The following is a 17,068-nucleotide window of genomic DNA, read 5'->3' on the forward strand; positions in this document are numbered from 1 at the left end:
AGGGTTGGAAAGGACCTTAAGATCACCTACTTCCAACCCTCCGACATTGGCAGGGAGGCATGCTAGACTATGTTGCCCAAGGCCCTGATTTACCCATAAAGATGTAGCCATTGCAGTCAAAAAGATTCTTGTGTGAATCAAAGCCTCTCTTTTCCCTTCACACCTCTCACTGGTTAGCTCACAGGTTTATAAAAGCTGCTGTTTTCTTTTCAGCAAAGGCAGTTTAGAAACCTTTGTTTTGTTGGTGCATACCAACTCCATCATCAAAGAATGATGAAAATAAAGCAAATAGATAAAGCAGGCTGACCTGTAAGCACAGAGAAATGTCATTTCAGTTGTAAACGGTATCTTTGATGGGCCAGCAAAATTACTTTTTAGTGGCAAACTAGGGCAGTATTTCAGAATGCTGCTACTTGATGCTACAGAATAATAGCGCAGTAATAGTAACTGGCAAGTAACAGCAGTAACACCGCTGTTAACCTGACAGTTTAAAAATATAACACTTATTGCAATAAAACACATGCTTCTTGGACATAATAATATTTGCTTTTGATGTTTTCCAGTCAGCTAACATCTAACAAACTCTAATTTCTTTATTGTAGTTGGCTACACTATGAATGATCTGATATTTGAGTGGCTAAGTGACGGACCTGTGCAAGTTGCAGAAGGTTTAACCTTGCCACAGTTTATTTTGAAAGAAGATAAAGAACTTGGTTATTGCACAAAACATTACAACACTGGTAAGCATTATACTATGTTTGTTTTTTTTTCTACAATCGCCTTAATGGTATTTTGTGTCAATTGACAAAGGAAAAAGAGGTAAAACGAAAAAAAATTGAAATCAAAAGTCTTTTCAGCCACACTTATTTTTTACATCTAAAAAAAAAAAAAAAAAGAAGAAATATTCTCCCTTTTGATTTTGTGTTTAAAAGATTTTGTTTCCAAATTTCCTTTAATTTCATTGAAGATATTTTAGTATACATATTCTAATATTCTTAAAATCAGTAAGGAATTTAAGGTCTTAAAAAATAATAAAAAATCTAGCTGTCTTGATTTCCTTAAAATGGAACATTTTTAGCAAAGTGAATCTTTTCTTAAATATTGATTCATCACTTTTAAAGTACTGGTTTTTTCTGAACTTGATATTTTTCTCCAGCATATCAAATTGCCAGTGAGGAAAAATATAAAATTTTCACCAGCTTTTATGTGTGGTCTAATTTATGAGGCGTAGTATTTGAAAGGACAATGCTTTCATTGCTGATCTGAATATTGTACAGGCATGGGAAATTAAATGTTTGTTTAATACTCCAGTGTTTTTCTCATATTTGCTGTTTTGAAGTCTCAAATGCTGTGTTTTCTGTCTTTAGCCTTACAGAGAAGACAGAACTCTGTTAAAATTTTGATCTAGCTGCTCGGAGTTTATTTAATGGGGACAGCACTTAGAGAACAGTTTGCTGGGTGCTTGCTGGGATTAAATATAATCCCTCTCATCTAAAATAGCTTTTTCATGATTTCATCATAAGAGTGAATCCTGTTGCATCAAATACATTTGTTTTGCTGACTGAAATAATACAGCATGAGAGGTTCTGCTTCTGCCAAAAATAAAGTCACATTAATTTCTTATGAATAGACAGGTACTGTTTTTCATTTTTATAAATGCAGCTTTGCATTTTGGGGCCCAAAGTGCCAAGGAAAGAAAACTTCACGATTACACAGTCTAAGACCTGTGGAAAGGGGGATTGCTGTGACTTCTCATACTTAGAGGGGATAATCAAGAGTAAATTCCAATAAGTATATATAAAACATAAATTATTTCCCACCATATGACTCAAACTCTGAATAACAGAGTTCATCTTCTTTTCTAACTACTTTGCAGGGACAAATACTGAAAGTAAGGGAGAAGGGAGATCACAGGCAATAGCTTCCTTATATATCTAGGAAGACTCCCCACAATGGATAATAAAAGCTTCCATTATATGTAATAAAACAAAATAAACGTGTAGGTATCAGAAGTTGAAAGTGTGTAGTTTGGCAAGGGGAACTGACAAGCAGTATTCAAGCAAAAAAAATTTTGCTTAGAGGCACCCACATTCTGCCTTCTCTGTAGTGTGCTCCTTCAGATTTGGTGTGAAATTAAAATGTGAATAAAAGCTGTACTATTTAGCTTTGTCCTGCTTACACTGTCCAGGTTGTGCCCCAGGAATCTGGAGAGCATTCAGCAGGTAGGGCTTCTTTCATGCCATGGCCACCTCACTCCTCTGGAGTGCCCTTGGGGGGACAGGATCAGTTATTATCCATGTCTCAGAGTCTGCCTTTAAGGTCACAGGTCCAGCCACTCATTTCAGAGCTTCTGTCCTGCCAGAAGGTACTATTCAGTTCTTCTCCCCTGCTTGCTTTGTCAAGCAGCCTCTGCATTGTCCTTTGTGCCAACTCTCACACCCTGCCATTCAGCTTTCTAGACTAGCAGAAAAATATGTGTACATCACAAAAGGAGGAAAAAATAGCTCATTTCTCCAGAAAGGATGAATGAGAAACAAGGCATCTTCATGCATTTGACCAGCCAGCACAAGAGAGGTCCTCTGAAACCATAAGCATGAAACTTCAGGAGTGACAGTATTTATCATACTTGGTGTAGTCTGCCTCAAATGACAGCCTTCACAGTACCTAACCCACAGTAATTTGTAGAAAAGTCATGGTGACTGCATCAGTAGATGTTGCAGCTCAGGGCTATGCATCCCCCACTGAACAACTAGCTCTGCTGTCAGGCAATCCTAAACTTCCATCCTCTGCTATCTGTTTGAAGAATCACTCCCCTCCCACAAAGAGATTGTTGTGGGTTCCTGGAATTAGACTATTGACAAAATTCAAAGTAGGTCTTGAGTTGATTCTGCTGCAAAATGTTATCCACAGATACAGGCAAATGACATGACCAGAATGAGAAGGTGTGTGATATATCATAGGGCTGTAAGACTACCAGTTTTTAATTTGTTTTTTTTTTTTTAAATACATTTTCTTAATCTCATGTCATTAAAATAGGAAAATGCCGTCTCCTTTTAGGACTAAACATATTTGACTAAAATAGAATCTCACTGAAATCTGAGAAAAAAAACAAAAAAAATTACATTTTCTGGAACATATATATTCTGGAGGTGAAACTGCTGTGCTAATATTCGTTTTCTCAGTTAATGTGAAGAACTGGGTACAGCTTACTTCAAAGGTCCCATGTGTCCCCCAGGCTAGTGTGAAACAAATGGCTGACTTGCAATTGTGTATCAGGACCTGGTTATACTCTTAGATTAGGAAACAGGCCATGCACCTGACTTATGTTTGTAAAATGAGATAAAAATGTGCAAAAAGCATTTATGAAAGTAATTTCATGTTCTAGGAAAGTTTACATGCATTGAAGTCAAGTTTCATTTGGAGCGTCAGATGGGATACTATTTAATCCAGATGTACATTCCTAGCCTGCTGATTGTCATTTTGTCCTGGGTTTCTTTCTGGATCAACATGGATGCTGCTCCAGCTAGAGTCGCACTGGGTATCACTACAGTTTTGACAATGACCACGCAAAGCTCAGGATCAAGAGCTTCCCTCCCAAAAGTAAGGAAATAATTTCACACCACCAATTTGTTACTAGCAAGAAGTATTTGTACAATTCTTAAAGTTTCTCAAAGATCTGTGTAAATTTGCATCTGATAAGGATACATGAGAAAGTGGTAACAATGTGATGTTAAACTTGTAGTCCTCTTGCATTTGGATTCAGGCAGGTTTCTGCTGGTTTGTGGGATGGCTAGAGGATTCGACTGTATGGATTTTTAGAGTTTCTGCTAATTCTGAGACTTAGTTTTCAGTATGTCAAAGCCAGATTTTCTGAAGTATTTAGGTACCTAACTGGATTTCTGAAAGTGCTTTCGTTCTGTCTGACTGGCTACTTTATAAACTCTGGTCTTTTCTAGAACGTTAGACTTCATGATAATTTGGTGTTTCTAGATATGGCACTTGGTTCAATGTATATATAAATATACATAAAAACAGGTATATATAAAACACACACACATATACGTATATAACACATGTATACACCTAGAAGGTTTCTCTGGAGAATCTTTTCAGTGAGGAACTGCTGATGTCTTTGCTTCATGTCAGAATTTGTCCACGTTCTCATTCAAGTGTTGTCTGCAGACCTTTATCTTTTCTATGCACAAAAATACACTCACTAAAATTTTGTGTTATTTTTTTTAATCCAGGCCAGATGCTGTAGATGGTTTTACAGATTACAAACTGGATTCTGTGTTTAGTCACGCTGACAGCTCTTTTCAGCATAGGCACAGCCTGAATGCTTCTGCTGATAGTAGTCCCAGCAGAATTTCATGTGCATGTCTAGGTTTTACAGTTTTCAGGGACAGAGCTCAAAGGTAGGTCAGGTTACAATAGTCTAAGGAGTCATGAGATATAGTCTCTCTTTACAGAAGTCCAGCATCACATGGATTGGGATCACAGCAGCAATGAAAAGCACAGATTTTTGAGTGTTTGTATAGAACATGATCCATTCCAAAAAGCATGTTGTATTTTGTGCTACTTTACCCTCAGAATCACATTTAGTCACATTCCAAATACTGTGATTTTTTCAAGTGGAGTGTGTATATATATATAGATATATATATAGGGCAACTTCAAAAACTGCACAGATTGCGTTACTCTTTTGTTGGTAATGAGAAGATATCACTTAAAAATCTGGTGACTAAAACAGCTGATTCAGCTTCACTTGTTCACTTGGAGATATGTATAATTTTCCATGCAAACTGAAAGTCTTTTGTATATTAACTTCATATCCATTTCAAATGGATAATTTCTTAAACATTTTTTTCAGACAATTCAGTCAATACTGTGAAGTGAACACTCTGAAAAGAAAGTCAACAAAGAGATAATGTTGGCAAGGAGCATACAGACTCTGTACATAGAAAATTTAAAGTCAATGAACACTGTGTCTAGGTGGTACTGCATGAATCCATGTGTTATATTTCAAGTTTCTTCCAAATTAACTGGAATTAGAGATGGTACAATCACGTTAGTGGAGATTTCCATCCACATTTCCAACTGGGCAAACATAACCTGCCAAGAAGCTCTGCAGTGTTAGCATGCCCAAAATGCTGATGCTTTAGAAATACTTTTTGTCATATGCCTTTGATCCAGCTGAAATGTTTTTCGCTTTTGTATTCTGCCTTGTTTGAGCAGAAAAGTATTTGCTGGATAATTTTCTGGGCTTTTGCTAAGTAGAAGAAGTGGTCATATCCAGAATTTGTTGATTGTGTCTATTTGAATAGTGGAGAGTTTCTCCTCCAGCCTCAGGAATAAATACATTTTCACAGCAGCTATCAGAGAACAGTGATGCTCTGACCCTACTCCATCTTCTCCTTTCTTATTGTGTTCTTTTGCCAGAAGATAAGCACTAAGGGAAAGTACCTCACCAGGTAGCCCAACACCTTATTTCTGTCAGGCTACACCCGATTGTTGCAATTTCATTGTGTAACTCAGCTCAGCTGTACTTTAGTTTTATTCTCTATATAAGTGAACTAACATGCATGGGGACTTTTGAAGGTTCTGACTCCTGCCTTGGATGACACAGGTGCCCAAAGAAACATGGGACCGACCAAAATAAAAGTGCTTCAAAACGGGCTTTGTGTGCAAACACATCCCATCATCAGTATCTGATTCCTTACACAAAGCAGAAAGTTTTTGTTGTTGCAGGCACATAGCTATTTTAAAACCTCTTCTGTAACTTACTACCAAAATTGTATTTCTTAATAAAATCTGTCCAGCTGAAATGCATTTAGAGATAAAAATAAAAACTGAATCAAATCACTGTTAAGTCCCCAAATGGGTCTTTAAAAGTAATGTTTTTTTTTAAGTCCTTCTACATACTGCTATGACACTGGAAGTTAGGCTGTCGATAAAACATCCATTTAAAAATTGCTCCAAGCATGAATTCTAACAGAATAAGACATGACAGGTTTATTTTTGCAAGACTACTGAAAGAGATGCAACCTTGCTTTGTGAAAGCAATAAAGCAACCTACATTTGAATATAAAAGTTCTATTTTCCCCCATCCTTCTTTTTGTCCTGTTCTTAACAACACACATCTATACAACTTAACTTTACCTTCAGTTTCCTACTGCCACATGCTAAGAGCTTCTTCTCATTCTTCTCTATTTTAGCAGCTCTTTACCACGCACACACAAGCAAAAAAAAAAAAAAATAAAATCAAATCATTAATCATTAAAACTCACCACTTTAAAAGGAACCTAAAAAAGACACAGAAGAACTGTGATAAGATTACCAGTCAGATATTCTGTCTGTTTCCAAGTTACTATATAAATGATTAAAGTGTTACTGTTCAGGAGTAATTACATACATATTGTTCTCAACCCTGGTACAGGATTACATGACAGAGTTCTGTTTACTTAGAACTGCTCTTTTCTGTATTAATAACCAATATTCATTGTCATACACAGATTTCATAATGACATTAAGCACTCTGGTGTCAAAAATTAAGCAGAAGATTGAGACTACTAAAAAGAAAAAAATTAAAGAAAAGGAAAGAATGCAATTAATTCCAACTGAGGTTCATGTTTGCTGCACATAAGGGAAACACCTAGAAAGCCTCTTCTAAATGAAGTGCAATTATATTTCTTTGGTAAATTCTGTAGTATTTCTGTAGAATTATTATCTTTGGAGTGTTTTAAAATTCTGGGTAAGAATAGAGGGTTACATTCCAATGTAAGCAACACAGTGATAAAAAAACATACTTTTTTTTTCCTTATTCTTCCACAAAGTTGATTTCTTTGTTATAAAAGGTAAGAATAAACCATGAGAGAGGTTATATCCCAGAAAAGCTAATACTGTTCTCTAGTGCCTGTTTCAGAAAGCAGAAAGGTTCTCTTCCTCTACAGTTTTAACATAAGCTGAGAAATACTGCATCCTGCTTCCTTCATGGAGATGAAGTAATGATTTTCTGTATAGGGAGTATCTGCAAAAAAAGTATTCACCAGGATGTTAAAATCTATTACAGTGATGAAATTATTTTGTGTTTGTTACAGAAGCATAGTGAGGGGTCCTATAACCAGAGTTACCCTTACTGGTTGTGTTAGGAGGTGGTGAGGAACTCATCCAGAAAGCTGGGCTTGAATACCTTCTCTGCAGTTCAGCTAATCCATTGCTGGGATGCCCAAGAATGGTGATCCAAAATAGCAGGGTTTCTATGATCAGTTCCCCTTCCCACACATTCATATGTGTACATCTTACCCACATCTGATATTCTGTGTCTGGATTCCTCTGGTTTTATTATCATTTTCCACTTAGGGTCTTTGACTAGATAAATGTTTGTGCACCCAGCTACACCAGAAACTCTTGCCGATCAGCCAGCTGAGCAGAAATCCTGGTTGTCAGCTGGGTCATCAGTGTGGCCACACACTGCAATGAAAACCTCACGAAACCCTGAGCTTTCTGTGTGAGCTCCGAGTATGAACCAGGGAGCCTGCTTGCAGCTAGGGTCTGTGGGACTTCACCTATGCAGAGAAACTCTACGGCACACAAATCAGGAATCTGATGTAACCTACCATACACCCATGCAGTACACACTTAGATCCAACGCCTTCTGGAAGTATCAGACCCACAGCACAAAAATGGCAGTATGTATTAATCAAAATACAGATTAAGGCATGTCTGAGCATCATGAGAGACATGGAGACATAGAATATGCCTTCATGTATTTTACAGTCCCAGCTGTATATAAGCTGGGGGAATAAAGGGAAGGATATCAATGTGCAATAGTGCAGAACTGTTGAGAAGTGTTAGAAAAGAATTCTTCAGAGAATCGAATGACCATTCTCTTGTTATTCTATTTATTTTTATACATCTTCCCTTATGTTGAATCAACAGAATCAAAAGTTTTCAAGCACTTTCAAATGAAGCATTTGAAATAATAATGAGTTCTCTATTGTGCTGCTAACTGGGTATTTTTCAGATTGCTTCCTTCTTAAAACACTTATATAAACCAAACCTTAGCAACAACAGCCCAAGAAAATGAATTCCTTCTAATGCTATAATGCAAAACATTTGAGGACATTTTAAGTCAAGTAAGTGATAGCAACTGCATTTTACACAGTTGCATAGCATTCATATTGTGTTACTTTAATGCACAGTGCTTGATGAATGCATGTTTCTTCCCCAGGGAGCAATCTCTGCAGAAAAAAAGTCTCATTCAAAGCTCACTGAAACATCTGGGAGTCCTTCCATTCACTTCATTTGGCTTTGGATCAAATGCATTACCAAATGCAATAAAAGCATTTTATTCTAAAAGGTGCAGAGACTTGCAAAAACAAAGTCAATGAAGTCTATGCCCTTTGGCAGCAAATGACTACTTTCATATGTTTTTCACTATCCCCAACATATTTGGAAACTTCAAGATTCTTTGGGTTCTGGCAGACCAGTCTGAGAAAGTAACCTCTCCCTTTTTGGATGCCAAAAGTTATGAAATAAAGAAGCTCCAAGAATACATCACATTTTATATTTTGAATTAAAGTTAAAATGATGCCATAATTTTTTTTTTTTTTGAAGGAAGAAACAAGAATAACAGTAAGAAAAAGGAATAGATGCTGTTAGCAGAAATTATATTCTTCGTTCATTTGTTTTCATAGTAAGTAGAGAACCTAAGGTGATAGCTTACTCTTTCATGAAAAAAAAAAAAACAACCTGAGGTGATTCGTTTTTGTGCAGCATTGTGGTAAAAAAGCAGGAATTGAAGTAACTTGGAATGGAACAATTTTTTGACAAATTACTTTTACTCTAGTCTCAGGATCTGAAAATAAAATATAGGAGTAATTCAGTGATCACGAGATATGTTAACTGGAACTTGGATTATGTGGATATCTAAACACATCATATGCTGCCTGAAATAATTAAGCTAACCCTATTTTTATTAGATGCTTACAAATTCCTGTTGGAGACCTAATGGTCCTAAAACATTGCCTTGATAATTAATATGCTTGCACATATTTATGTACTCTGATAAGGGAACTGCAAACAAATTTCCACTTTACAAAAAATCATTCAGGGGCCTTGAGTGGATTAAAAAAAAACCCATCCTAGTGGTTGTCAGTTTTCTTGACCCTTATAAAAGTGGGCATGCTGTCCAAACACTTGGCAAGTCAGGCTGTGCTCTCAGGTAACCATGAAAATCTGCTCTTTGATCATGTGCCTACGTGGAAATGTTTTAGCACTCTCTTGTACATTTCCAATATTCTTATATAACTTTCTTTTCCCTCCCCATTACAATTTTAACATATATTCCTTCTTTTACTTATATTAAGATACCAAGAGACCTGCTTTAGCCCTTTTTTTTCTTTTTCTTTTTTTTTTTTTTTGAACTTGGTTAAGCTAGGCACAACTAAATCTTATATTCAGACAATGTTTTCAATATCCATTGTTATATTATATACAGTATTTGAATCTGGATACAAAGATCTCTTCTACATTACATAACAAAAGACATCACATAGACTGAACCTATTTTTCAACCAAAAAAGTTCCAAAATAAAACAAAGTTTATAAGTAAGTGAGCATGTGTTTGCTTATTGCAACTTATTGAAGCAGTTACTTGAGCACAAACTGATCGTGACTAAATATAGTTCTCTGTGTAAAATAATCTGTCCTACAAAATATTAGCAGATAAATTACTGTCAAGCTCCTTATAAACATCTGCTCATAAATTCTAGCCCAAAAAGGAGTTTTGTTATTCTGCTCTACAGCTTTTTCATATTCCATTTCTTTATTCTTACTTCTTCCCCCTTTACATATGTTTTGTCACGTATGGTTTAGAGGTAAGATGTTAATGTGCTTGTGCTTGAGGTCAAGAGGGTGTTTGAACTGCAGTGGAAGATGTGTTATATGTATCAGATGATATGTGATGTAACACAGAGAACTTTCTAGCCACTTCCAAGTATTAATAGCTGGGGCCATGCTAATACCAGCTTGAAAATATGTACTTAGCCCTAATGAAAAGAGTCTGTGTTGCCCAGAAACTTCTCTGCTGCCACCACATACATCAGCTGGTCTTGTAAAGACACCTTCCCTTCTTGCAAATCTTGCACCTTTAGGATCTAGTTTGACACATAGATAGCCTATGAAGTTACAACTTCGGTGGGAGCAATATCTTAATTAAAGCAATGTTGGACAAGCTTTGGCGCAGTTATATATGCCGTGATCATGCATCCATTATATGAAGATTTTTTTTTTCTCCCATTCCACAACCATTTCTAATTTTATAAAACCTAAGGTTTGTGTCTGCTGCGCAGGTAGGAAGACAAAATACAGCAGGTTCTATGCTTCTTGTGAGAAGAGCAGGATGAAGAATGACATAGATGTTACAGAGAGCATATAAATCTGTTGCTAGAAATAGCCACATTAACCTGTTTAACTTGGCCATAGATGTTTTGAATTTTTGGGTCTTACAGTGGTTATGTATAGATTCTAGTGAAATACTTGCTGCCCTTCATTCTGTGCAAAGCTAACTGACTGGTATGTTGTCTGATAAAGACTAATACATCTATAGCAGGTTGTACTCCATGAAAGTAAAAAAATAAACGACTGAGTAAATCAGTCACTTTTTCCGCTGTACTAAGCTAAACTTTAGTTCACTTTTCTGTATAGGAAGACAGTGGTATTTACTGTAGTACAAAAACAGTGGTTGCTGCCATGCGTGACAGCTAAAAATACACAATAAAATGTGTCTGAATACCTTTGGGATGTAGTTTGAGTACTCCTGGCACTTCCTCAGCAGGTTTTATAATGCAGTCATCTGGGAGGGCTGGCATTCAGAGGAACTTATTTCAAGCATCAGAGAAGAGTTGAAGTCATTGTGTTCACCAGTCTGGTGGCTGTTTCATAACCCTGGCATGGTGCTGGGGCTCTCTGGCTCTGTTGTTGCACCCTCCAGGACCTTCTGGCAGCTTTTAGCAGCTCTCTGAGGAACACTCCCTGACGCTCTTTCACATACATAAGTACTGCAAACCCACTCTGAAGGAACAACACACGCTGTTGTGGCTCATTCATTTCAAGTAATTGCAAGCCTTGACTCTATTAGATCATCTAGGAGTATTACTTATGAATATCCTCTGTTAATCGGAAAAAATGTTGATGGGACCCCCTGGAGTCTGGGAAAATACACTTTAATTTGAAGTGTACCTTAAGGCTGCCACCTTCCTGTCTGAACATCAGTGAACACTGCACATTGCTGTTAAAACAGCTGAGCCATCAATGTCTTATTCCCCAAAAGTTGTCTTTGGGTTACAGCCCAACTGCTTGAATTCCGTTGCTTGAATGACAGGTCTTTGGTTTTGTTTTTTTCTTTGGGAAACATTTCTGTGGCAAAAATACCATCGATACTGATGCCTAGAACTATTAACACATTCCTCTTGTCTCCCACTACCTCAGAAAGAAAACAGAGAGAGGCAATTTCCTTTTTTCCATGAAAGCATCAAAACAAACTTCTGCAGGAGGAAGAATCAAATGACTCAATATCTTGTTTTTATATATATTTGTGTTATGATATGACTATGAAGTAGTTCTGGGCAACCTGGTCTAGTTGAAAACGCCCCTGCTTATTGCAGGGGGGTTGGATCAGGTAACCTTTGAAAGTCCCTTCCAATCCAAACTATGATTCTATAGAATCATACAATCAACTACGTTGGAAAAGACCTTTAAGATCAAATCCAACCATTACCCCAGGACTGTCAAGACTACCACTAAACCATACCACTGGAGACCTAATCCACATGGTTTTTGAACACTTCCAGGGACAAATACGATTCTATGACTTTAATTTGCCAGTAGTGAGGTGCACTATTCCTTGTTGCTGTAAAATCAGCCTTGGAAAAAAAACAATTCTGAATTAGGCATTGGCAAGAAAACAATATAATTTTGTTCTAAGTCATGGGAATATATAGTAATGCGCTCTAGAATGCCTCATTATTCACAGATCCTAGTAGTAAGGTTTAAAAACCTGATGAAGTAGTCTCTACTCCTCATTATTTCTTCTTCACAGAAGCTTGGAGTTAACTGAGATATCTTGTCTCAAAGAGAAGGGAACATGAAATCAAAGAGCTTTGATCCTCAGTAGCTTCTATCTGGTGCTAGGCTTCCCTGCCTGTGAGAAACAGACACAGTGTGCTGTCTTTCCTTATTCTACCAAAGGTTAAGGCTCTGGAGAATTGTGCCAGAGCTCTCAGTACGTCAGGAGAGAAATGTAAGTGACTAAATCACAGCAGAAAACATAAGTTAGAAAAAAGGAAGAACCCATAACAAATGTTCCTTAGTACACGTATTCACAGAATGGTTCATAGTATTAATGTATAATGTTAGTTTAAAAGTATTTTATCAATATAAATTATTGCATTTTTTGTTTCTTTTCTGCAAAGGCGATTTCCCTTTTTTGTGCATAATAGCCATCAACACACTCTTGTTGATAGGTTTGTATTAAAATATGATGAACAGAGCTACTTTTAAAATTTATCTGTGGTCAGGGGACGCTGATGCCCATCCCTGTATAAGGCATGATCAGCTTAAAAGGATCTCTTAATTTTCCAGGGAACCACGTAGATGGTCACAGATAGCAATGAGAGTACCACCTTCCTGGATTTCACCACTTTGTGCTTGAGTGTGGTTTGCTCATCAACTGACTTAAACCCAGTTTAAATTTGCATCAAACTGACAAAGGAAAAATGAAAAGTTAAAAAAGTGAAACAGTCCAAATGTCAGAATTATAATGAAAACTCTTGGAGCTAGACAGTGTTCTGTTGCTTTTTCTCATTAAAAAAAGACCAAACTGCTCATTTGTTTTTTTAAGGAAGCTGTAGTTGTCTGACAAGATCTATTTTATGAGGTTGTTGGCTGCATTTTGCTGTCTCCTGAGCCTTCTAGCAGAAAGAGAATCTGCTAGGAATGAAAACAAAATCCTGTTACTGGATATGCTGTGAATTAAAGCATTTAGATTCTCAGGCTTTAGCACTGCTCTTACTTTTTATCAGGGTTCCCCAAAGTTAAGGATGATGGGGTTATGCCATGAAGACAACAGTGCAGAACAACATAGTTCTGCATATATCTATATTTGGATGTGACACCCCCTTTGCTTTTATGTATTTCAGAATGGCTAAAATACTACTCTAGCAAGCAATGTGGTGTCCTTATTTTTGTCTTGTTTTCTCTATCTACCTGTCCCATCTAGTGAGTGGGAAGAATAAGACAGCTGTTCTTGTAATTGGTCAATTATTCTCTCTGAAGTTAATCCATTTGCCATTCTTTAGTAATGGTGTAGCGTTGATTTTAACTGGGTACTGTTGTCTTTTGGTAAATAAAAAATGTGAATTTGATTTTCTTTTTTAACAATTTTCCTATCCCTTCTTAGAATGGGGACAAACACTGTATTGCTCACTCCAGAAGTGTTATGTGACAACCGCCCTATGTTGTATAGATGTGATTTCTTTTCTTTTTCTACCTTAAACTGGAACAGAAGATAGATGTTTTGCAGCAAGTCAAAATAGTGCATATTGTACATGCTTCCAGGCAAGATTTGTAGCTTGGGTAATGATTTCATGGTGAATTGTTTTAGGGTAAAACTCTCTCAGTAAGAGCAACTATAAGAGGTGATAAGTTTCTTGCATTAATGAGGTTTCAGAAGCAGCTTTTCCCAAATTGAAAGACATATCTAATTAAACCACTGTGGATTACCTGAATATGGGCACTGCTCTTAACGGCAAGTTCATCTGTCCAGTTTTATTCCTGATTTCCGTGATTATGCTTACTTCCTCCAGATGTACTTCCCTCTTAGTTAAGGACAAGCATCCTCAAAAGCAGCTGTTGACCACTGCAGAGTTCAAAAACATCTTACCCAGCTCCTCTGCCATCTGTGAAAGACCTTTAAAATAAATCCTTGCTAATGCTTGCATTGTCATCATTATGATTTTTCTTTTTTTTTGTAGTTCATACTTTTTTGAGATGCTGTTAAGAAAGACGGCTGAAAACCATCCTCAAGAGACAATGAAAATTTTAAGCTAGAACCAAATTCTGCTATTTTCAGCTAAAATCAAATAAAGAGCTCTTCCTAAATCCTCTTTGTCTGTGTAGTACACATTGTATTAGATATGTGTTCCAGTAGTGATATACATTTTAGATGCAGTCAGGATTTTTTTTCTGAGGGACTGTTTTTTGCAAACCAAAAAGACCCTTTTTCGAAGCTATCTAAAGGATACTTAAAATACTGTTCTCATTTATTGGAAAAATTTCCTAAACTGTTGCTCTTGACTTCCAACAAGCACTGTCTGAATTCTCCAAGACATTTTTTTTAATTTGTTTTTGAAACTGCTTTGTTATTTGGAAATCAAAAATTAATCAATCTAAAAATATCTGAAAAGCTTGATGTGAGAATAGAAATGATGAAAATAGTTCAACTGACATGATTTAAAAATATTTAATTTATGATTTGTGACTTTTTTTTTTTTTTACATTTTCTTTTTTATTCTAATTTAGAAGACATTTCTGAAATGTCAAAAATCCCCAGGGTAGGGAAAAAACACATCCCACTCAGATCTAGCATTTACTGAGATACGGGTAGGCACTTTTCAACTTTAAATAATATTAAGAGTTCAGAGAAAAGTTGCTATAATTAAAACCTTACTACAGTCACAAGATTGTGACTGAAACACTGAGAGGAAGAGAATAAAACCAAAACTACCTCATAGTGCTCTTCAGCCATGCTGTTTGTAGCCAACATATGAATCTTCCAGTCATTGGCGCTGGTTTTATTCTGATGTGGCTTAGTAACTTCTAGAAATCATAGATCTTTTCTGTCCAGAAGTGACAATGTGGCCTTCCAGGATAACACTGTTATTTTTGCATCCAATTGTTATTACAGTTTTGTTCTATAACACACGGGGGATTCTCTGGCTTTGCCCTCCAGCCTGTGTTTCTTGCTATGTATTTCTTGTCTGGTCTATAAATACTTTCCAGACTGTTTTCTCATTCAAGAATTCCTATGATGAAATTGAGTAACCTTGTGATCTCTTTTTTAGTAAACTAAACAAATTGAGCTTCATTTATCTCTCACTGACACGATATCTTCTTCAGACTTCAATTCTGTATCATCTTCCTCACTGTACCAATATAATTTTTTTTTTTAATATAGCATCTACAACTCTGCTACCATCTCTTCCTCCTCCTGTGTTCTGTTTATACACTCAATAGTCATAGTTCCCCACAGCTTTGTATAGCTGATGGTCCATTATCAGTCCCTTTCAGTTACATTCATGGTGCGCAGCACAGCCATGCTGCCTACAGATGTGGCCCCTTCCTTGTCTCCAGCACTTTTCACAAGTGGGGGCTCTTTTCACAAGCATTTAGCTTGGAAGTGCCTAGTAATCCTAATTACACTGTTCTTGTCATTGTTTATAGTTCTACCACTCTTAATTTCTTCTGACATTTTTTTGCATTTTTCCAGGACATTCTGTTTCTACTGATTGGTGCTAATGTTCCTCTGGTTTTACTTGTTTTTTAAGTATTTTCTTTTTAGCTCTCTTTCAATAATAATGCCTATTTCTACTTTTGTCATGCTATAAAAGGTATTTAAAAACCAGATTGGGACAGTTCAATGGCTGTGGAATTGCAGTTTTTAAAATCTTTAATTCTTGTATGGTTATAACATACTTAGTGCTAATAAATAAGAAAATGTTTGTGAAAGTCTGTGCTTATGCCACATAAACCAGGAGAAACCCAACTGATTGTAAGTGATTAATTCTCAGATGGAGGACACTTTTAGAGAAAGCTATAGCTAAAGCAGTATCAGAGTGTAAATAGGGACAAAAAGGAGCACTATGACATTTTATGTGACTTTTCTTGCCATTTGTGGATAAGAAATTATGCTGAAAACTAAATTTAAATCAAAATGGAAAAGTCAGATTAAATTGAGTAGTAATTTCCAAGGAGTATCAGTCTGTATTGTGAAAAATGGTGGTTTATGCCCATTTAGCCAGTTAAAGAGAGATACAGCCTAGAGCACCTGGGAGAGGTGTGATTGTATGAGAGCTTCTCAGGTCCTCAGCCAGAAAAATAGCTGATGGTTTGGGCTGTAGCAGTGAGGTGAAGTAAGAATTTGTAAGAAGTCAAGTTTTTGTAGCACCAGATAGGAACAATGTGGATTAAGATGCAACACACAAAAGAGAAGTTTGTGAATTTCATTAATTATGAGACAATAAGAGTTCCAGTGAAAACATTAGCCTGGGAGGAGAAAAAGCACTTCATAAGCAAAACTGGGGAGACAATAATTTATAGTATCAATTAAAGTGAATAAAGACAATAGTAAAAGTTCTAAAATGTAGATTTTCTTTTGGATTTGAAGAGCTGTAATCATCATAGAATCATACAGAATCATAGAATAGTTAGGGTTGGAAAGGACTTTAAGATCATCTCGTTCCAACCCCCCTGCCATGGGCAGGGACATCTTGCACTAAACCATGTAAAGAGTTACTTTTCCATCTATGTAAGATAAAAAGTGCACAGGAAAAAGAAAAAAAATGCTTAACAGAGGGTGAAAAGAGAGGAGGAAATAAGTAACAAGCCCCTTAATAGAGCTTTAAATCAACTAGTGATATACATGCACTAAAAATATTCATATGTAGCTGTCTATGAAGAATATGAATAAAGGATTAATTTTCAGCTGTGGCTTGTAATAACAGATTGAGGAAAGAGTAAAATAGCATATAATGGAAAGAAATCATGTTTCAGTTGCATCTGCCTTTTTGAAGCTTTCTCGAAAAAGCCGGAGCAATTCTTTACACTTAGACTAATGATGGCTACTTTAATAGACTCATCTGTATTTCACAACCAATTTTAAATCAGAAAGTAAATACTGGTCTTGTAAACCTCCAGTGAGATCCAACTGTCACAACTGAGGTGACGGAAAATTGTTTTACACTGCCTTTCTAGTCAACAGAGAAAAGGAAGCACTTTCACTGCCAGATTC

General features: G+C 36.4%; 1 protein-coding gene across 4 annotated transcripts in view; it reads left to right on the top strand.

Annotated features, from left to right (window-relative positions):
* GLRA2 (glycine receptor alpha 2) overlaps positions 1-17,068 on the top strand; it is a 125,764-nt gene that overhangs the window by 41,324 nt on the left and 67,372 nt on the right. For all 4 annotated transcript variants that reach the window (XM_062603623.1, XM_062603624.1, XM_062603625.1 and 1 more), the window contains 2 exons: positions 603-740; positions 3,386-3,600. In XM_062603623.1, the coding sequence (XP_062459607.1) occupies positions 603-740; positions 3,386-3,600 (353 nt within the window). The remainder of the gene's footprint in view (positions 1-602; positions 741-3,385; positions 3,601-17,068) is intronic.

Source organism: Pezoporus occidentalis, unplaced genomic scaffold (assembly GCF_034315485.1).
Source record: "Pezoporus occidentalis ecotype Australia unplaced genomic scaffold, CSIRO_AGI_Poc_V1 ctg81, whole genome shotgun sequence".
Taxonomy (NCBI): domain Eukaryota; kingdom Metazoa; phylum Chordata; class Aves; order Psittaciformes; family Psittacidae; genus Pezoporus; species Pezoporus occidentalis.